Source organism: Aptenodytes patagonicus, chromosome 7, assembly GCF_965638725.1.
Source record: "Aptenodytes patagonicus chromosome 7, bAptPat1.pri.cur, whole genome shotgun sequence".
Classification (NCBI taxonomy): Eukaryota; Metazoa; Chordata; class Aves; order Sphenisciformes; family Spheniscidae; genus Aptenodytes; species Aptenodytes patagonicus.
Window position 1 is genome coordinate 15924047 of NC_134955.1, and position 23230 is coordinate 15947276.

Consider the following 23230-nt stretch of genomic DNA (forward strand, 5'->3'; position numbering starts at 1 on the left):
ATTTCAGTGTTTATTCTTATTTCCCAAAAGCAATTTGTCTGAATTTTCAGATAGCCTGCAAGAGTTTATTTAAACACATGTTAGAGTGTTGAAATAAAAAAAATAAATTAAAAGTTAAGAATCTCAGTCCTGGTGTTGTCATCCCCTCAATTACCATAAAGTAGGTCAAACTCCTGAAAAACTCTTTTAACATTCTCAGCAGTGGATAGAATAGTGCTTCTGGTTTGCTTGGCTTTCCTTTTTAAAAAAAAAGTTTCACTTTGTCAGCTAAATATTTTCTGATGGAGGCACTGACCCAGAATTAGGTTCTTTCTTCACTTACCTTTTCCACATTCCCCACAAGCAGTCTGCACACCTGAGACCCAGGGATTACAAAAACTGAAAGCCATTGGCCTAGACTGAGTGTACAGTCTTAACCCATCATTCTAAGTCTTACAAGCAAACTCCAATTTAAAAAGCAGAAACATACCATCACACGTGAAAGTTACTGGTTGCTGGAATTCTTCAATTTCTATAGAAACCTTGATACTGGCATTCTCCCCACTTATATTTCTTTGCAGCATGATTGGACTCAGCACAAAGCCTGGATTTGTTTGCCAATTAGCATAAGGAAATTTGGTCCTCAATCTGAAAGTAGAGAAGGTTTATGAAACATTGCAATGGGTAAGTCTAAGACTAAAGCAAAATAACATAGTAATAACCACAAGCCAGAACAGTAAAGACTACCTTTTGCTCTTTACCTAAATTGTAGGTACAAAACACCATTTAATTTTTCTACTCTCAACAGAACACTGCCCACAATAATTATACAAGTAGTAGAGATGAAAAAACCTAGCTTATAATTAGGCAGGTTTTCCATATAGCTTAAAATATTTAATAGGTCTTCCATATAGCTTAAAATGTTTAATAGGTCAACACTTACAGGACATACCCAGCTTCTGTAGAAGCTAAGCTCTAAAACAGTTTTAAAAGAGCTAATCCATGGCATTTGCTAAAAACCAGTTTAAAAAAAAAGGGTCATTTCTTTTATGTACAAAACACCACAAAACTCTTGACATGTTTTAATTTTCAGACGTCTAACCTGAACTTAGATACTATGTAGAAGATAGTTACTCCAAGTTGTGGAAGTTGAGAAAGAGGACTGAATTAAAGGAAAAGCTTTTCTTTAGGACACAAACGGTATGAAACATTCACCTAGTAATGAATAGACAGTACTTTGATAAATAGCAGAAAATAAAAAGCAGCTATCAAAGATAAAATAATTTAACCTTAACCTTCTGCCAACATTATAGTAGTATTATAGGAGATTAAGAACAGAACTCATCTATAATGGTCATCTATTTCATCATCTTGATTCCTGACAATAGCATGAACGGGAAAAAAAGGAATCCCTCTAGCAAGAGTTGTCCAGTCAAAAGTCCATCAGCACTTTAAGCACTGGTTCTTGAAAGAAAGGGCAACAATTAGATTTAACTAAAAACTGTTGCAACAAGCCTATTTTATGTGAGCTTTGTCTTGATGTTGCTCATCAGTAAGTTTCACAGGTATATGACTTCTCACTGGTTTTATGGAGTTAGCTTTTCATTTCATAAACATTCCTGTTTTAAAAAGTAGCTGTTACCCTTCAGATTCAAAGATCTCTATTTCCCCTATTAGTTCTTGGATTTTGATCTAGAGAGGAAAAGAGGCAAGACTCTTAGTTTGTCTGCTCTAGGAAGAAAGCAAAAAAAAAATCTCATTAAATTGTGGCAGTAAGCAAGAAAATAGAAGGAGCATTCTGGGTTATCAAGTCCCATCTTCTTTGGTATGGCCTTTAAGAAACTTCACCACCTGATCAAAGCAGGAACAAGTTTGAAGGTTTTATTTGTTACAGAATTCCAGTTGTGGAAACAATAAAAATGACAGCATTTAAGAGTTAGAAAGTCATTGAGTGACAGGATTTAGTGAGGTGCATCAACGGAGAAAAAGACTTTAAATTCTTTCAAAAGAAATTGTATAAAAAAATATATAGAAGGAGATACAGATATATGGAAATACAGGAAAATATTTTGAGGATAAAAAAGTATTACAAAAAAGGAAAAAAGTGAGAGGAAAGTCACAGGACCAAAAGAGTAAAGAGGAGCTATGATAATTCAAAAAGCTTAGTACTGAGCACCTTAACAATTCTGTTGCATTCTTGAAAAAAAACAAGACAAAACCAGGGAAAACTGGGATAAGAAAAAGGGAAAAGGAGACATACTGAATTCTACCCCATCAAGCAAAAAAGTGTAGGACTGGCCCTGTCAACTTAACTGAAAATGAGTTATTTAGCTTTATTTTTTTCTTCTGAAAGCTAATTTGTGTTCAGTAATTTCTTACTTCATAACTGCTTGAGAAAAAGCTGACAGTTCTTGATTCTGCCCTTCAATTTCTTGGAGAAGCACGTTTTCTGTCAGCACGCCAGTGGTCCCATTGTCTTTCTGCAACTCAAAGATAATACAGTATTTAAATAGCTGCAAACATATTCCTATATCCAGCAAAGTCAGGTGTAGATGATAGATTTTCAGGAGTCTGAGGTTTACTATTAGTTCTATGTCTACTTCTATAAGGAGAAGAATGTATATCATTACTAATTTGAAGAGTAAAGATTCACTGGACTAGTGACTCCTTTACAGAAGGTAATTTGACAGCATCATTATCAGTTAAGATTAAGTTGCAAGCACAACAGTTCCTGAGCTCTCAGCAGTGACCTGTTGCATTAGAATTTGGCTAGATTTTGCTGAACCAGAGGAGGAAGACAGACAGTGTTTTTTCCTCTACTTCTGCAATTCAGCCTTCAGTATAGTCCCAGAAAGAACCATTACACATCAGTTCTGCCCATGACTACCTTTTCCTACAAAGCAGGAAAAGATAAATTGTACACTGGAAGGAAGTAGCATTCAGAACACTAAACTCAGAACTAATCTCGTGGTATCAAATTACTGCTGTTTTAATCCCTTATGCCATATGCACCCGCCAGCTGCCAAAAATATAAACCACAATCTTTGAAGTATCCAATCTAAAAAATAATTGCTAAAAAGAGAACTGCAGTTTCAAACAACAAAATCTAATAAACTCCAAAAAAATCACAAACAAAACTGCAGCAGTTTCTAATCCATATCCGTTTCTGATCCAATTCACAATACAGCCATACAAATGCTAGCGTATGCAAACAGCAGCTGAACAACCAGTGGGGTTGAGGTGGAACTCAGTCGTCTGTAGTCTAACAGCCACCACTAGCCTGAAGCACTCATTCCAGGGAGTATCTGGCTGGAGTTTCATAAGTTGATCTTGAAGAGTTTGCTCATGTCCAACCTAGGGTCATTGCGCACAGAGGATAAAACCTTCTGATCAGTTAAATTTTACATCCAGAGCTTTTACAATGCTTACAGAAACCTTTAATCTACCCAGAAGTCCAGAAAAAGAAAAGCAGACTGCGCTATAGTTTTCTGAAAGTCATCACAATTCATTCATACTTGAAATAGTGAACAACTACTTAACTAGTATGTGGGTTATTTATTATTAGCTGACAAAGTTAGCTGAGCATCTAATTTCATTAGAGTATATCAGACAATATAGTCAAATTAGACTGTCTCAGAAAAGGGCTCAAATCTGTAACATGCAGAGCTAGGGACTGTCAGGTCTTTTCCTTTTAGAACTTTTTTGCTCAAATAACTTAAGCAGTATAGCATAAACTTAGAAGGGATAATATACACAACCCATAATTGCCACTTGAATTGCATTTAAACCTAGTTACTTCAGCTAAAATACTGGTTTCATGAACACTGATCAGTTCAAAAGCATAAATTCTATATAACTGGGGGTTAGCCATACCATAGGAAGCAATTAGAGCAGGAAGCTGTAAAGTCACAAAACCTGGAATGAGATTCAGGAGCACGTATAATACCTTAAATTTAAAAAGGTTCTTCCATTCTAACATTTCAGACAAGTTGTATCACAAAAATACGTTTGGGCAACTGCACAAGACCTGCTGACAAACCTGTGCAATTGTATCTAGTAAATGTATTCTTTAAGCAATTACACAATAACAAAACAAGAAAATCATACAAGGAAACAGGAAGTTAACATACCAAGTGAAAGGTAAACACCTTTGATAAAGATTCAACTAACTGCTGGTGAGCACTCAACACAATACTCAACATTTGTATAGCCAGCTTCTTAAATAGAGAAAACTTAATCATTTCAAATCAAGAACTCTTTTTAAAGAAGTTAAGTAATGCTACAAGTAAGTACTCAAAGCACTTTGCAACTCTAACCAGAGTATAAAAGCAATACACAAGGGGATTACTTAAAATAAAGTAACACCAGTGATGCAACATTGCCACTTTATGCCACTATGTGACACTTTTGAGGTATTTACAGCAAAATTTGCAAGTTATTCTGCTGTTAAATTCAAAGGAGTTTAGGGAACAAGGTATTTCTACACATGCAAGCTTAGAATTTATTGTTTACCCTGACTAATGTAATGAGCAAAGCAAAAAAAGGTTTATTTGGTTACCCATAGTTGACCCCAGAGCCACATTTGGCTAAGGAGAGAAACCTAATGTTAATTCAAATATGTATTGCTGGAAATTACCTCCTGGTGAAAAATTAAGAACATTAAATACCTCCCTGCTTTTTTAGTTGAATTTGAATACTAATTTTTGATCACTTTTTGGAAGATAATTTCAGGAAGACAAGTTTTGATAAACTAAGAAATCTATTTAAAATCCACTGGACTCAGATAATTAGGGTTTTGAGCAACAAGTAGGATTTGAATTTCTTTAACTTCCAGATGAGCAAATCTAGGAGGTGCAAAGGCACCAGTCAAACAGGAAACAACTTGTAAGAAAGGACTTCAGGCCAAACTAGATAAATAGTTCATATCAGCACAGCCTGCAAAAATAGAAGTGGTCTGCAAATACAATTACTCCTAATAAAAAAACAAACCCAAAGCCCAGCAAGTTACCAAAAGTCAAGTTAAATTAAGTCCCATGAGTATATAAAGCCACAAGACTCTTCAGCTCTGTGGAGAGGAAAGGTAGAGAAGACAACACCTAGAATAGGACAAAACGATGATTTTCTCCTTTCTGAAAGCAGAGGCAGTGACAAACACTGAAGTATTTAAAGGGGAATACTGAATGTACAGATACTTCATCAAATATGAGGTAAAACTCAAAGCAATCTATTGATTCAAGGCATTAAATATAGTATGATAGAATCAAAATATATGACTAGAAATTGTTACTAATAGTTTTGTTTAAAGGGGCAGTGAGACTGAGTTATTCAGGGGAAAAAGTGATCTAGACTAGTTAGGATGCAAGACTTCAGAATATACTTTGAAGGAAACATACCTGGTAAATGGGATAAAATACAAGAGAACTGCCAGAAATAGAGGCTAAATAACTCAGCTTCCTACTATACCAGATGGAAAATTATTTAAACTAGAAAATAAAGTAGCAGCACAGGATGGGCAAAAGATAAAGCAAAAGCCACAGGTTATGTTGAAAGGATATCCATTTTAGAGACTCTTCTTTAGATCTATTTATTATCTTCCTTAACAACTCAGCACAAGCAGCAGAGACACCCCTGCTGATAATTTACAGTCTTGTATCATCAGTTAACTTTATAATACAGACTAGAACCTGGAGTATTATGCCAAAACTAGTTAACCACCCACTGGAGGAACACAAGTGGAAAGTAAATCTCGAACCTTCAATTGGGCATTCACTGCAGGAGTCTGCTATAAACTAAGAATTTGTTTGAAAAAGATGATGGCTTAAGAAAGTCAGATACACTTTTATTGCATTTGCTTTATTCACGATGGCATCATAACAGCACATATCAATCCTGTAGTCAATTAACATATCAAGTATGCCCCTACTTGTAATGAGGGTTTATTTATTTATGCCACTGTACAAGAACACACGGTACACTGTGCTCTCATAGATAACTAAAATTCTCATAAGCCATCTTCAGAAAGAGTGACAGGAAAGAAAAGCTATCACACAGAGCTTGCAATGAAAGCTGACAGAAAGCCACTGTCTCTTATAACATGTTAAGGTTAGCATCAAAATGGTTCTTTATCTTAAATACCTGCTGTTCCATCCTGTTAAGAACGACATTTGCTAAGAGCTAGTTATGAATGCATTTCTGCTGAAAATCAGATGACTGATGAGGACAGTGAGGGCCTGAAACAGCCTCTAAATCAAAAGTAGCAGGAAGAAAAGACCACATGTGAAGGCAGAGCTTGAGCATTTGATGAATCAGTTAACACGTGATCTGCAAATAGCATGGGATTGGACCTGATGAACAGGAAAGACCCTTTTAAATCCTGCATTCTTGAAAAACACCCCTGGAATTTATAAAAACAGATTTCATTCAGCAACAGTCAAATATTACTTTCTACAGACAACACCTCAGAAGCACTGGTCCTATACAGTCTAGCTATTCTAGTCAATAGTTACATTACAACAAACCAAACATCACTGGAAGACTGACAAACACATCACTAGATAACATGACAAACTGAAGAAGCAAACTGCTGTAGAGCCCAAATTTACACGCCTCTCCAAATACTAGGAAATAAGTGAGCCCACATATCTCAGCTCAACAGTGAATAGAAAAAAATAAAATGAAGTTAGACCCAAGGTCTTCACACATGTAATGTTAAAAATGCGACCCCTTAAAAACAAGGGTAAAGGATTTTTGGGGGTTTAGGGGTTTTTTTTGGTCCTTCTCCACTGGCCTTCTATTAAACTTTTGCCAGAGTACTGACAACTAGCCCAGAAAAACAGGAAATCCTTCAAATGAGGGGCCAAAAATTTCACTTCAATGGAAATTTAGACAGCCCTTTAAGCCAAAGCCTTTTTCTGAGAAAGAAAAAAACCTCCCCCAGTTTGAGGGGGGAGGGAAGAATTAAGGAGCAATTTGGAAAGTATCCTTGACTGATAACAGTTGTTTTTTATGGCATGTCCCTAGCCTATTCAAAACACCTAGAAAGACAACAGATAAGATTCAAACCAGCTGCAATCCAAAGTCTCCAAGGCAAATGAATCTTTTACTTTGGCCCCTGTAACCAGTTTCTAGAAATAACATTTTTCCTGCCACTATCACCCTTGCCAGGGTGTTGTCTTTTCCACTGAAGACATCCTTCAGTCTTTGTACTCTCTCTACCAAAAACTACAGAAGTATTCATATTCACTTTCTAGTGAGGTGACTAATATTTTAAAACGTAATGTCTCGTTTTATGATGGAATTATCACAGAAAAAATTTTAAAAGATAGGAAAAGTTAAATAATCTACAGTCATTTACTGGACTTGGAAAAGAGTAGGATGTACTTATGGGGGCATAATTAACCAGATGAGATTGCTACCCTATTGATCATCTGCTGTACAGTTTAGTTTTGATACAAACTGCATGTGCTCAGTGTCCAAAAAGATGAGTGTCATAACTAAAGTCTCTGTTGACATTTTTGTCTTGAAATTTTGATGAAAGCAATCCTGATCCTAGAGCAGAAATCACCCTTTTGCCCTGCCTGATAAAAGTAACATCACACAAAGATAGCTTTCCTTCTTCCAGAACGGAAGCACAGGGTTTGTGACCCAACAGGCATCCCACCTTCCAGGACAGTATAACCCAGAGGTTCGGTTATGATTTCTCTAGCATTCCTGCACAGAAGGAAAGATTTCTACATACAAAAGAGAATTACAGTGGTCCTATGAAAGACTGCAAGTGATACTGGGAGAGCAGAAAAGAGTTTTGACTATGCCACCTTTCTATTCTACCTTTTTTTTTTTTAAAAAAAGCAGACAGGTTCAAATATAAGGGGAAAAAAAAAGATTTTTTCAAAATCTGAGAAAAGGCTGCTGAAATAAAGCTTTCAGTGTCTAACTCGCCATCTTGTTATTTTGTAGTACCATGTGAATTGCTCATTAATTTAAATATTTAGAACAAATAAGTATTTAAATCATATTGATAAAGATTATTTCCATTTCTTTTTGTAGTGTGTTGAAAAACAGCAGTTTCCTCAGTAAATGTGGAAAGATTACACAAGGCCAGAGTTACTTTGGGATTTAGTTCAGTAGTAATATTCAATTTTCTGAATATCACTAACACATACATACACACACCAGTAACATCACATTATTTGGACACTGCTCAAGTGAAGTAATATTCAACAAACAAATCCAGACCTTAAAGTGTCTTTAAATACTGTGATTAATCTTTACTACTATACTGCAATTTAAAATACCAATTTACATACCTGTGATGTTTGGCCCTGTAACTTTGCAAGTTGAGTCGTTCGCATGTTTAAGGACTGGCTCCTTGTAACTGTTGCTCCAGAAGATTTCCCATTAACTTTTCTTTCCAGATGACAAGTTACTAACAGCTTTTCTTCTAAGAGCACAGCATCCCATGGATCTTCAGCAGTCATACTTGAAGCCCTCTCTCCATCATTCTCCACCTTATTTAAAGTCTCCACAGTATCCACTTTTGGTTTACTTAGAGGATCCAAATCTAACCAATCAAATTTACTAACATCCCTGCAGCTTTCCGAGGCTGGCAGGTTAGAAACTGCAGACTTTATAGCAGTCATTTCTAAGTCCGTGCTTGACTTCCCATTTTTCAGAAATTCTGAGGTGCTTGCAATTTTGTCAAATACTTTTGCCATTTCTGGTGTAAGTACTGGAGGATATATAGGTAGGCTTCCTTGTGGATGGAACGGTGTAGTAGCTGCCAATGGGTATGAAATGTATTGTGACTGCCTTGGAAGACCAAGATAAATAGGTTCTCTGGAGTAATAGGAAGACATATTTGGATGGAATCCATTTTGAAATATACCAGTCTGTTTTGTGTAAGCAGCTGAGGGGTAAATAGGAGGTAAAGTGCATGTCACAGGTGCTGGTATCCCAGGCATCCACTGTCTTCTCTGACCCATAGGCCCAAGATAAAATTGTGAAGACACAGATGGGCTCAAAATAGGACTCACTGGTAACGTAGGTACTTTACTAGATTCAAAACTGTCATCCAGCAGCAGTTTCTCTAGTTCAGCATGAGTAAGCTTCTCTATGTCAATGGTACTTAGTTTATCTTCCATGCTCTTGGCATCAGACTCTGGAAACACCATGAGATCATGGTCCTGTTTGTTATGAGTCTGTGCTTTTTGTCTGGTGCCGCTTAAAGAATGAAAAGTTTGTTTATTACCAGCTACAACTCTTTCTTTCTGCATCTTAGCTAATGCCTCAGCTTCCATCTGCAGCGCCTCCTCTTTGTCCACATCTTTTGACCTGGCAGCTGCCAAAGAAGGTGAAGAGCGCTGTTTAAATCCATTGCTACTGGATATCTGGGCCATACCGCAAGAGCAGATGTCCATTTAAAGAAGCAACACTTCCCTCGTACTGGCTGTCTACCCTTGGCTTTGGAACAGATTTAGCAGATCTGGAAAGGAAATGAAACATTAGAAACGCATAAAAGAAATCATACGTGGAGAACTAAGTCAAACATCACCAACTGACAAGGTTGCACATGTCCTTCAGAAACCCAGGACAAAGTTTTAAAGAGAATTTTTTTTTTTTTTTTTTTTTTTGAGTCAAACTTGAGAGACACCACACAATTAAATTCACCACCTTTGAATTATGTGAGACCCATTTATTTTTCTTACTAGTACTTACCAGTAGGTAGAGTAAGTACTTGGTTTCTTTTTGCACCACTAAACCTAAGACAAAAGCTACATTCAGGTACCTAACTGTTTTCAGATTTGAGTAATTCTGCATACTTAGCCTGGTTCAACGTCAGAAGTAGAAATCATTCGAAAGACTATACAAATATCTAGCATTGATAAAGCACATTATCAAGAGGACTTCCAGTTTACTTCAATATATTAAAAAACCCAATAGACCTATCAAACTGCTGTACCATGATTATGATGGTCATACGATGCTGAAGGACCTCCCTTCCTTTGGAAAATATCATTGTACTTTATCCTCTTAACAAGAGAAATAATGCTTATGAAATGCTATTTCTTGGACAAGCAAAATAAGCTATTTAAATACATCTGCTCATTAAGCAATCCCTTTAACAGCCCCTTAAAGGAAGTGTCATTCACTACTATGTAAGGGAAGAAACTCTGAAAGCTCACTTTTGCTTAAGGCCACCACCAAGAAAACGACATCTTACATTTCTCTAATTCCAATCTTGTACTCAGTACTATTATACAACTTCCCATATTCACCACGATATCTATGCCTCTATTAAAATGATCTTACAAGAGATTACCACAAGAACTGTTATTTTTCAGTATTATTTCTACTTTATTCTACAGCTTAGACAGGTTAGAGTTGAGTCCAGGAGATAAGATGTCTTCTAGCAACAGCTAGCATGCATATCAAGTAGCAAGATAAAAATCATGAATAATGAGTTTCCGGTAGGAGAGTTACATAAACAGCAATCCTCATTAAAACACAGTTTCACTGAACTAGACGAGTCCTTTAGATGTAAATCATCATGGGTTTAAGTCATGCAACAATCTACAAATTAGGAGAGTTCTCTGCAGCAAATAATGTAGATAACTCAAAAGTCTGTCTTTATGTTGCCTTGCTATTCATACCCATTAGATTTTTTTTTTCCTTGAATTAGACCAGAGATATGTGCTTTAAACAAACTTACTGTACTTCTGTGGACTCACCACATAGACAGCAAGATTCTTAACAGATTTCTAACAGATTCTTTAAATTCTTTAAGACTCTGGCCAAGCCTTTGTTTTATCTACTTCATTTCAGTGGCTTATATTGTAAAGGACAGACATCTTTATAAGAGATTCTATACATTTCAGCTAAGTCTGAAAACAAATTCAGGTGAAACACTTCACAAAGCAAGATTAAACCAAAACTAAAGTTACAGGTACCAAGACAAGATTTAAATGAAAGATGTCTTCAGAAAGACTGAAACAGTGACAGACTAACAAAGTTATAAAACCCTGAAAACCACACAACTAAAGTCCTGGGGAATAAAGTCTTAAGGAGGAGCTTTGGAGGTTACTAGTATGTATCCATGCCACGCGATGATATTCAACACAGGTGAAGTCTACAGAAAAAAGCAGACACCAGATCCTTTTCCATACAATATATTAAGCTGTAGAGTTTGACATTCATTAAAGCCACAACTCTTGCCATCAGAAACAAGTCCTGTCCTATCTACTACCTATTTGCACAGCTGAGTGTTGAACTTGATCAGGGAATTGATTAAAAAAACCACCCAAACTTTTTTGCTGGGTTCCTTTATAGACAGTGCAGGTCCCTGGTCCCATTTACAGCACAGCTGTGGCCTTCAGTGCCATTCGGTTATTTACTATCCTCCTGTTAGCAGGACAGTCATTCTAAACCTTCTCCTAAAGATGTACTGAATATTTTTTAGACGGTCTAAGCCTATGAGCCACAGATGACCTAATGAGAAGTCTAACAAACTTTACACCAACTGCTCAGACTGCCTAGATATCCAAGCAGGCTTTAATGTCTTTATTAACTTACGGCTGGCTAAAATTGCTATGTCAAATTTTCAGATGCAAGAACACCCTGACTTATGAAGTCCTCTTAATAATTCCCACTTGTTTTTTTCCAAGAAGCAGCAGCATGAGTTAAGTGCAGTTTTCAGTCTTGCTGTTGCCTAAGGATTCTAAGTAGCAGTAGGATTTTTTTGCCCGAATTTTATTTGAAAAACTAAAATAGGATCATACTTTCTGAGACTATTCAGAACTGTTTGGGTTACAACTTTGAAAATTATCAATGCATTATGGTTCTGCTTGATAATTACGGCAGCAAGTGATTTTTCTTAAGGAAAAAATATCAAGATTATATGGTCTTCAAAGTAACTATATATAAACAACTCTGGCTCCTTAAAAAAAGTAGGAAGCCTTATTTTTCTGCTGACATTGACAGCTTTGATCTCCATACTCACCAAGCAGTCTCCTACTCACAAGAAGTCACTATTCCACAAAGTCACAACTGCAGATAAACTTACATTCCCCAGCACTCAGAAAGATGGTGCACAGCTACTGCAGCACATTCATTTGTAACATCTAGGGAATCCCAAATGCTCAATAATTGCTTGTTTATTTTACAATTTCACATTACAGTGCTGCATTTTTGTCAGTGTACAATTTCACACTTGCACTGACAAATCCAGTGACTTCTAGTATTCAAGACAGAAGAATATTGTTATTAGTGGTTATCTGAAAAGTTGAATTTTATTTTTGCAAGACAGTCTCATCAGCATCCATACACTTAATTTGATCGTTGTATTTAAGACCTGCCCTTGGGAAACTGTAAAGCCAAATCAGTGTATAAATTTCTGTCAAATTTTATAAGTAGACTGCAGTTTTCAAACAGTTTGAAGTTAAACTGATTAAAAATCTGATAAAATAGCAATAGTTTTAGCAAAACTTTATCCTGCACGCCAGTTTTAAGCAGTAAATTCACATGATAAAACATCAGAAGAAAAGCTCCCTAGGCATAAGCATGATTAAAATAAAGATAGACCTTCTTTTAAATGCTAACTACAATGCATCAGTTAACATTTTCACATCAGTTTAGCTTCACTTTGAACTTCTGACTTCATAGCCATCTAAGTTCAAAGGCAGAGAGTGAGCAGAATTTAAACTTCTCCAACATTTAAAGAAAAGGGCAAGTTCCATTTGGACCATCTATCAGCAGGGAATGCCTCTCAAACACTCAAGAATGTTTCAATTCAAATCCCAGAAACAGGAAGAACAGATACCTGAACCATTACTGACCATACCGTAGGAATTCATGAGAAGTTTGCAACAACTGGAAGTCATCGGAAGACCTAGAAGTAATCCTTAGAGTCAGGATTGTTCTCATCTCAACTGCTGCACACTATTTTAAGTAACAATAATCAGTTTTCAACTGTCAATCTGTTCACCTTCAAGAGCACAGCTCTCTTTCCAAACACTTAAAGAATGGGTCAAATGCTTCTTTTTTTTTTAAAAAAGGAAAACTAGAAGCAACTGAAGGAATTATAACAAATTTGAAAGCGATAAAGCAGTTTCCTACACCACTTATTTCTCCCCTAAATTTGAAATTAAATGGACACATTCATACTTCATACAAAGTCACCATATTTACACTGCCCTAGCAGTAACTCACCAATACTGCCTGCTACACTTAAAAGCACATCTAAAAACCTCAACCACCCGATTTATCTATGGCCTTGACGAAAGGTAATCTGTCTCTTGCAGTGAGACTTAGTTAACTTTAAGCGATATTTTCTTTTAAGTATTTGACCAGATCTGATCAGACATGAGTCTGCAGACCTCTTTCTCAGGGAAACTCTGCTAGACTGGAGCCAAAGACCAACGCTTCCTTTGTGGCAATTTTGAATAAATGTGTTTAGAATATAAAGTTAATTTGCTCAGTCAAGTACCTGTGTATTGCTACGTAATTTTATTTAATTGAGTATTGCTCATTATTTCAAAGGAGTAAAACGCTCTTTTTAAAAAAAAATGCAGCAACAAAACTTTAATATCAAGAACCAAGAAACAGCAAGATGTCTGACCATCTCCTTCAGATCAAAGCCTCTACATGGAATGGAAATTAAACCAGATTTTCACTTACAGAGGCTTACATAAAAACCAAAATATATTTACATATGCACTACTCTAGCAAATACATAAAATTGAACCATGAAGGAATTTTTTTTCTAATGAGGAATTTATAGGTTTCTGGTGAGAAACCTCAGGAGAATCAATACAGGATATTACATCTCTACCCGGACAAAGACTGCCAAAATCTAAATTAGTTTCCTATCTTAATGAACAAGGGATGACTTTATTAGAAATAAACCCTGTTACCTTAAGCAGAGGTAATCTCACCATCTGCTCATGTACATGTTAACATTCTTCTCTACTCAAGATTTGTTGCACAACAAAGTTGCACAACAATTTTCTTTTCAAAAACACCCAAGGCTTTTAACATTCTATTTATAATTTGTTCTAGTGCTAAACAAGCACAGAACATGTTATTTGGTAATTCATTCTTAAGAAATACTTTATAGTTATCACAAATCAGTACGCATAAATTCCCTAGAGTCCAAGCACTAAATACAGAGGCAATGATAACAAGTCAGACCATTTCCTGCATTCCTTATAAAGTAATGCCCTGACATACAGTAGCCAGAGCGTCCTCAAAACAAGTGTAATTTTCACAATAACTCCATGGTTATTTTGCCATTAAACAAAAGATTGAGGCATTTGCCTAACATTTAATTCTTAAGTTAGCTATCATTCACAAATCTTGCCTGCATACCAGAGACAGTAGCAGTTTTATGGGATAACAGGGAAAACTTAGCAAAATAAGACAGCAGTAATATACTATGGAAAGTACTAATCATCCGGAAAGGAATTCATAGCAAGACATTTGCCACAGCAGGAAAACTCCTTAGCAAGAAAAAACACAAGAACTTTGATGTTCAAAAGCCCTCTCTGCCAGATGCATTCAGATTGCTAAAAGTCGAGAAACAACTGAACAGATACTCATTACATGACTTCTTGAAGTAAGTCCAATATTTTTAAAAATACTGTTAGGTTTAAATTAGAAGTTTTTCAATAATGTATACATAAGTAGTCTTGAAAGGCTAATGTTTCAGGTATATAGTTCTATCTGTCTTTCCACTAAAAACTTTGTAGCTTTTTTAATCCAGTCATTTTAGCAAAATTAGAAAGCACCCCCTTACAGATGAGATTAACACAGTTAACCGAAAGACTGAATTCATTTCGTTTCGGGTCATATCTACAGATTCTTCAAAGGCAATTTCACTAGCTTAAATACAGTTGCAGTTTTTAGTTGGGCACAAACTCTGAACCAGCACTCATTTCTGTTCTGCTCAAATAATTCAGCTTGTAAATACCTAAGCAGCCGTACCGAGACCAGCAACTGCATCTCTTAACTTTGAATTTGAAAATTCATTTACATCTAAAGAGTACAATTTCATCACAAAACCTCTGATCTTGAGAGCTAAGTAAGAATAGGGTGTTTCCAGTACTAGAACAGGATGCCTCCAGGAATACTTCAAGGTCTTTCAATATTGGCAACAAATCCCTTGAAAAATCCAGCCTCGGCTGTTTCAGTGATTATAAAACCACTTATGAACTCTTCTACTTAAATCAATTTTCATCCATGACACTGTGCAGAAGACTGTTACTAGATATGGCATCTTTCTAACTGTAGAATCTTGATTTTTTGATCAATGTTTGAAGAGAGATAAAGGGTGGAAGCATCTGTCATGATGTTCCAGCCAAATCTTAGTGTAGGCAGCTACAGCTACCTACAGATCATATGTTCTTCATTGCCACAAAGTACTCTTCCCCTTCTTGAACCACTGGTTTGCACCATTAGCCACTGCAAGCTACTCCACCAGTAGATGTGGATACTTGCAGATTAGGTACAGTATGTTTGCAAGCTTCTTCAGCATATTTATGCTGTTATACTCCTCCCCCCAAATTTTGAACCCAATCACCATTTCATTTAAGTCTGTTGAAGAGATAGGAGTCTTGAAGATAATTAAATTCCATATAAGTTCCATAAAAACAAGCAACCCAACACCACCAAGAATACTGGGTGTCACAGCTAGAAGAAAACAGTAGCACGAGCTCATATTATTGGACACCACAGATTTATTACCAGAATAATCTCTATAAATGTGTGAATCACGGCAAGAAGTCCTTAAAGCCAATCAGCTGAAGACACAAATGAACAGGAAACTTGACATCGGTTTCACCAGCTGTAGAACTACTCACCAACTTTTGCATCTCCATATTTCTCCCTATTTCATTCTCAGCTGTCTAACAGCATACCTGCAATTCTGTTCCTGCCCAGTATTTTCTGGATGCAGATACCAGAAAAACCATTAATGAAACTGATGGCATCCCAGGCTGTTTCATTCTGATGCATTTGGCCAAGATTTTTTTTTCCATGCCTTACAGCCAAGCCTATTACCAGCATTGTTTGACAAAGGCTAAGAATTTTGGTTCTGTTGCAATGTTTCTCCTTACAGGATAATGCTTTCATATCCACTCCTTCTGTTTTAGAAGTTTGCTTTTAAAAACTTTTTACTGGTTCTCTTGCTTTTCAGCCATCTCTAAAGTTATGCTTTTCTCCATGTCACTCTTATGATTCACATTCTTTTCCACCAATCCTGCTTTTCAACGGGTACTTGAAAACACTCATGCAATACAAAATATTCCACACAGAATCAACATTAGCTACTGTTTTAGGGTTTGATTTTTTTTTAAGTAATGCTATTGCCCCAAATACTTTGATTCCCCAGCTCAATAATTTGCACAGTAATCCATGATTTGCAAAAGAATTTTATTCTGGAATACCACTTTCATTGAACAATTAAGACTGGAAGGGGCCTCAGGGGGTCTCTAGCTCAAAGCAGGGTCAGCTATAAGAAGGTAACAAGGGTGCTCAGGGCTTTATCCAGGCAGCAATATCTCAGACAAAATTTTAGTTATTCATACAGTGCAGGCCTGATCACAGTAGAGCACGACAAATTACCTGGAACATCTATCTGTACTAGTACTTCCACTAATCCCAATACCAGTGGTACTAAGCAGAAGGTAGACAGCATTTTAAACCACATATCCAATTCAATCAAAAATACAGAAAGCATCTAGAGGGTGGGGAGGATAGAGAAAAGAAGAAAGAAACATTTGTGCCATCTGCTTTAATTACCCGAATAGAGATGCCCAAACACCTTCCATATAGTTTTATAACATTCTGCAGTACAGAGGACCATGGTAAAACCCCAAATTTTAAGTTATATGCCTGAAGCCCTGCAAATATCCTCCTAATGTCACAAAGCATTCAAAATGCAGCAAAATGCAGGAAGTTCATGATGCAATGTACTGTGGCTATTAACACAGGGAGATGAAAACAACCCTCCCCCACAAAGATCCTATTCTATTCCCTGTGCAGCAATGCATAGTATACACCTTCAACAAAACGTAATCAAAAACATTAGTAGCGTAGGGAGAGAAAACCAAGTCACCACAGCCATGTCCCAGATTTAACTCTGTATCACTGTATTAGTACCAACCTACCAGTCTAAGCAAATGCAATTCTGCTGCAGTGGCCAAGTTATTTCTACCACTTGCTTCAGCAGATGAATTCCGCTCAGGCAGGAAACTTGCACAGTTTCAGTTATAACTAGCAGATGCTTCTTAGTCACAAACCTAGTGTTTATGAAAGTATTGAGCAGAATTGTTGATTCTTAATTGACAGAACAAATGCACTGTTCACATGTACCTTTTTGCTTTATACATTAGAAAATACTAAATGCTTATTAGATGTATTGATTCAATGATTACTTTTTTTTTTTAAACACTACACTGGTAGAAAACTGAACAGGATGGCTATACTCAGTCAGACCAAAGGTTCATCTCACCCTTAACTTGTCTCTAAGGGTGGCTTCAGAAATGCCAATGGAAAAAAGCTAAACCAAGGCAAGTATTTAATGACACTTCCTCAAAATACTCTTCTAGTCTCCACTAATTTGCCACTCAAGGACTTCCTGAATCCTGAGGTAACTTCTCTAATACTAAGACCCCTGATGGATTTTTTTCCTACAGGAATTTGTCCAGCTGCATGCTGAACTCTTGTAAACTTTCAGCACTCATCTCATAACTCAGTACTGTCACCACCCTCAGACTGTAGTCACAACAGAAAAGCAAAGTACAAGACCGTATCAGTTACCGATGACCTGTTCTCGATGTGTTGCCTGTAACTACTAACATCAACTACAATATTGAAACCTACGAGCTACAAACTCTATATGGACCAAGTTATTTCATCTAGGTCATCATGCAGTAACCAACCTCTAGATTTGAACTAGCAACATACTCTTAACACAAATACCATGAGGTCCTCATACACTACATTCTGCAAGTTTCCAATTATGGTTGGTTTTTTGTCAGTGATGTTTTGCCACACACCTGAAAATTACAAGTTACATGAAATATGCAGATATACCTTCTCTCTCTACTTCAATTTCTTCAATGAAAGCACTCTGAAGTGACCACCACTTGGAACAAACTAAACTTACCCTAAGTAAATAATTTCAGGTTGCAGATCAAAGCAATATTTCTCATAACTTTTTTTAATGTGAGCTTTGAGGAAAACATTTTATTCTAAATCTTTAATAGATTAAGTGAGGTTTATCATCACTGGCATGCTTTGAAACATTTCCTCCTTCACTTACTTGTCCAGCCTGGAAACAACTTGTGCATTCTTCTGCAAAAACTGACATCACAGCAACCCTGTCGTGTACAAAGGGGCTGGATGAATGCTGTATTAGATGACTGATGTTATTGACCACTGCTGATAAAAACTGAATTCTGGTTCTGGTAAGTAATTACACATCCACACCTTCTACTTAAAATAGAGGAATATGTTTACAGTTACACTTCTACAAAGCAAACAATTTACATTTGTGCTATACACGCATTTTTAAGTTTGTTGTACTATTCTAAAAATAAATAAATACCACAGTAATTTCTGCGCTAACTGCGGACACTAAAAGACAATACTTCTAGAATAAAAAATGAAAGATCATTATCTGAATGTCATTAAGGCTGAGCTTAAAACACATACTATATTTTATGAATTCAAGTCACGTTACCCTTATGTTTATATTGCCCTACCTATCAATGTTGATTTATTGCAATTTTTAAAGCTTCCATAAGATTGTTCACGGGTTTAAAGACAAACAACATGCAATCCTGCTCTAATCAAATTCAAATCTAGCATTCTTTTTTCTAGACAGCCCTATACTGGTCTGGTTTCGGTCCCACATCAAAGCCTAACACAACAAAAAAAATCCAAAACACCACCTCAGCATTTTTATTTGTTAAGCAACGTTTTAATTTAAGTTTCTTCAGCTAGATAGCAGATATAATAGCAGCACTGGATAAGAAATATCAGCAGTTTCAATTTAACTTAGTCTGAGAAGTAAGAAACAGAGGAACACAAATTCAGGTTTTTTTTTTTACTTGACATTTTGAAATGCATCATTTCCCATTTAAGGCATTCAATTTTCTTTGTTGCTACATAGAGAGCTACTCAAAAACGATAAAAATAACTAAATCATCAATTTATCTTTATATACGCTGATTATCTGTACTGATGAACCTTGATGTTCTTAATGTTGACAATAATATTCCAAAAGGAAAGAGGAACCTCAAGTTTCTAAGTCAGGATTACTACTACATTGTAATTAAGTAGGACAAATCTATTTTATTAAATCAAACAGAATTTTATGTATTTTTTATTAACAAGCATCTTTATGTAAAAGACTGTTCAAATACCGCACATTTAAGAAGATAGGACTCTAAACAGTTTATTACTTTTTTGATTGGTTCCCCCACCACCACCACCAAAAGGCCATTTAACTTTGAGCATTGTTACTTTACTTCTCCCTGTGCTCTCTCCCACTGCCTTTATCTTCTATGCAACTTTATTTCACTGTCCATTTATTCTTACTAGTTTTGCTTCAACTTGCTTTCAGTTAAAAAAAATTAGGTCGGTGGGCATTATAGTCCATTGCCCCCCCCCCCCCCCCCCCCAAATGCAGTAAATGAGTCCAATTTAAGCACCTTCTCTTCCTCCCAGACGCATAAAGTTTTTTCCAGGCCCACTTCTCAGTGTTGGGGGTATGAAGGACACAACTGCCTTCAAAGTTAACAAAACCAACTAACAAAATACTTTCATCTGTCAGATTTCATTCCCCCCGCCCCATTTCTGCTTCCCCTTTGGATTCTTCATAAATCATCCAACACTACTACTCTTGAACACAGTTTATATTCTAAGTAGGTATTGCACAACATCTTTTACAAACATCACACATTTTTTCTTGAGTTTTCGGTTCCCTTTGGGAAGAGATTTGCATTAAGCATGCAAGGTTGTTATTTAAAACCTCTGCATCTCTCCCCTACCCCAAATCAGCTTAACTGCACTATGCTCTAGGACCACATTTGCAGTAAGCAATACAATGACGAGGAAGAGCATCAGAATCAATCTTTTCTTCCAAGCTCTTTTTTTTTTTTTTTTTTTTTTTTTTGAGTGCATCTTACTACCATATTCTCTTTCCCCAACACAGCATAGCTGTTAGTAGGAGGTTACTTGTGCTAACAAAGATGCAGGTATACCTTTTTTATTGCATTGATACAGAATAATAAACTTGATCAAGTTGTGAACAGTAAGCCAGTTACATGCTTCCATGTGTTACTACTAATATCTGAAAAGCTCATGGAGGAAACAGCAGAGCTGTTTAAGGATCAGCTTTGTAAACAGCCAACTTCTCTGGAACCCCGGTAACGCACCAAGCCGAGGTTAGTTAACCCATTCAAAAAGCCACCAAGAACATGAATAAAAAGGGAACATAAACCCGGCGGGTCTCTGCAGCGACAGCCAAGGTCCCCCGTACACAGGGCGAGGACTCCAGCTCCCTAAAGCCTTCCCAAGCGCCTCCTGCTCAGCGCCAGATGACAGCTGCCTGCCACCCTGAAGACTTCACCCCTCAGGTACAAAAAGCACCTCTGAAACCCGGAGTGCTATGAAGCGCAAGCAGCTCCTCAAGACGACTCGGAATTGCCGTTTCGTATCAGAAACGGCACCGCTCCGGCGCTTCAGACAACGCAGTTAGCCGTTGAAGTACTTTTAGCAGGCAGCGCCTTCGCCGCCGCCTCCCGGCTCGCAGGAGCCCGGACAGACACGGAGCGGCGGGGACAACCCGTGCGGGCAGCGCTGACCCCGGCCGCGCTGTCCACCCGTCCCCGCGGCCCGAGCCCCGGGCCCCGCCGGTCGCAGGTGCCGCCCCGACAGCGCGGGGAGCACCGGCCGCGCCCGGGCCCGGAGCCGCGCCGAGACCGAGCCGGCAGCGGGGAGCGCCCGGAGGCCGGGGGTCGCGGCGCCGCGACCCCGAGGGAGGAGAGGGCGAAGCGGGGGAAGGAGGTGGGGGGGGTGGGGAAGCAAGAGGACACCGGACGAGACCGGGGGGAGGGAGCAGAGCCCCAGCCTCGTCCCGACATCCAGCGGCGGGCTCCCCGTGCCTACCTCGCAGCGCCGCCGCCCCGCGGCAGCGGCCATTTCCCTTCTTCCCTCCCGCCGCCGAGAACGCGCGCACCAGGCTGGAGGCAGCCCCCTCCCGCCGCTTAACCGCCGCCGCCGTGCGCTCACTTCCGGCCCCGGCCCGCAGCGCTGGCGCGGGGGAGGGGGCGGGGCGCGGCCCTGAGGAGATGGGCGGGGGCGGGGCGGGGCGGGGCGCGGCGCCGGCCGCTTCACTCTGGACCCTGCCCCGGGCGCCCGGCCGGCCGCCACCTCACCTGTCCCTCTCGCCTCCTCCCCGGGGCCAGCGCCGCCTCCGCTCGGGCGGCGCGGAGCGGCACGGCACGCTGCGCAGCCCGGCCGGCAGCGGGGGTCGACCCCCGACGGGGAAACGGGCCGCTAGCGGCCGGCGGGGGCCCCGCTGTAACCGTCGCCGGCCCCCTTCGGCCACGGCAGCGGGGGCTGGGTGGCTCTGAGGTGACTCTCCGTCATTTCCTCCCCTTATCGGCCGATCTTCCTAAGAATGCTCGGCATGACTGGAAACTTGCACAACGCACCAAAAATGTCCGTCCGGGAGGCTGGAACTGAGCCGCAGATACAAGGAACTTCCTCTGCCGCTGGCCGCGGAGGAAGGGTACTGCCCGTGCCCGCCGGGGACAGAAAATGCACCGGAGGAAGAGGTTGAGAAGTGACGCTTCTGAAACGAGGGTGCTCCGCAGCACGTGGGGTTCAGTTGTAGAAGAAACACTTCCGTCACTTGCCAGTTGACGACTCCAGTGGTTTGGAACAACATGTTCCACTAAACAGAATTTTGCTTAATTTAACTTCAGAAGCTGCTTTGCTGGCTCCGGCAGATCCCTGTTGTCAACTCCAGCCTTCCTCACATACCAACACGTTTCAAAAAGACAATATTTTGGTTTGACCTTCACAATAGCTTCAAAAGAATATAATGCTCCGAGTATGCTCAGAAGTATTGCATGTGGGATTTTATACAAAGTTTAGACAATGGGCCTTTCATAAGATCAAACTGAAAGTTGTAACAGGCATTTAAAAGTAACAATACGATTTTTAATGTAGATGCAAAAGAATTCCAGAAAGAGTAATTTTATATTCCGTCCATTCAGGGGATACTACTTAAAATAATGAAAGAATTCAGTTTGTGCCTATTGGCATTTTATTCAGCCCTTTTAGCACACTGAAGTTCCAAAAAATACAAAACGCTTAATGAAGCATAGAAGACATGAAAAAGTGTCAGTTTAGAAGCTACAATAATAAATTAATAAAAATAAGTCATAAATACATTGCTGGCAGTGACATTTTCTGTGTGATTATATATAAATCCCACCATTTTAGCATCTAAGTATTTTCTATCGGATAAATCTTGACTTAGCACCATGAAGGTCAACGAAAGCCCTTGCAGGTGACTTCAACAAGAGCAAAATGGAGACTTGGAAGGCTGACACAAAGTGTGTTCCTGTAGAACTGTAGGCTCCTGTGACGCTTTAATTACACAGACTGAAAAAATTACCAGAGTTCTTACTACCCTTGTGATCTAAACCATCAAGAATTTTTCAGGTTGTCAGTTATTAAGAGGAGAAATTGATCCTTTCCAACACCATTCCAGTATTTACAATCAATAAGCCAATTCTGTTCCAATTATGGAGCACAGAACAGAGCATCAGTAGAAGACAGCTGCTTTGCTCTCAAGGTCCGGGTTTCTTTCCGACAGTGGTCTGTCCAAATACACCTTCTTTTTGGATTGCATTTTAGATTTTTTTGCCCTGGCAGTCATGTCCCCTGGCCACCTCTTCTGTTGGGCTCCTGTGGTGATCCTGGCCAGGAGACCACTGTACGTGGAGGAGTTAGTGACCCGCATGACAATTAGACAGAGGCCTGTGCTGTGCTGCCTGTACGGCCTGGCCTTCAGACCTGTGTTGTGCTGTGCGTATCCCTTGGCCGCAGGATGAACTTTGCAGCTCATCATAACAGGAGTCTGCAGGCAGCTCCCACTTGGTACCAGGGATTACACCACCTGCGTGTCCCTGCCTTTACCTAAAAGTACAGCAAGAGGTTCCCGTGTAAACATCCTTTC

At 38.8% G+C, this 23230-nt stretch overlaps 1 protein-coding gene across 3 annotated transcripts in view; it reads right to left on the reverse strand.

Annotated features, from left to right (window-relative positions):
- PIK3C2A (phosphatidylinositol-4-phosphate 3-kinase catalytic subunit type 2 alpha) overlaps positions 1–21786 on the reverse strand; it is a 54318-nt gene extending 32532 nt beyond the window's left edge. The window contains exons 1-4 of one of the 3 annotated variants that reach the window (XM_076344084.1): positions 21696–21786; positions 8286–9460; positions 2359–2465; positions 470–627 (exon numbers count right to left, since the gene is read on the reverse strand). In XM_076344084.1, the coding sequence (XP_076200199.1) occupies positions 470–627; positions 2359–2465; positions 8286–9395 (1375 nt within the window). In that variant the 5' untranslated portion in view covers positions 9396–9460; positions 21696–21786. Of the gene's footprint in view, positions 1–469; positions 628–2358; positions 2466–8285; positions 9461–21147; positions 21230–21695 lie in introns of those variants that run through there. The other 2 variants (XM_076344085.1, XM_076344083.1) reach the window with 2 other exon arrangements.
- Positions 21787–23230: the final 1444 nt, after the last annotated feature.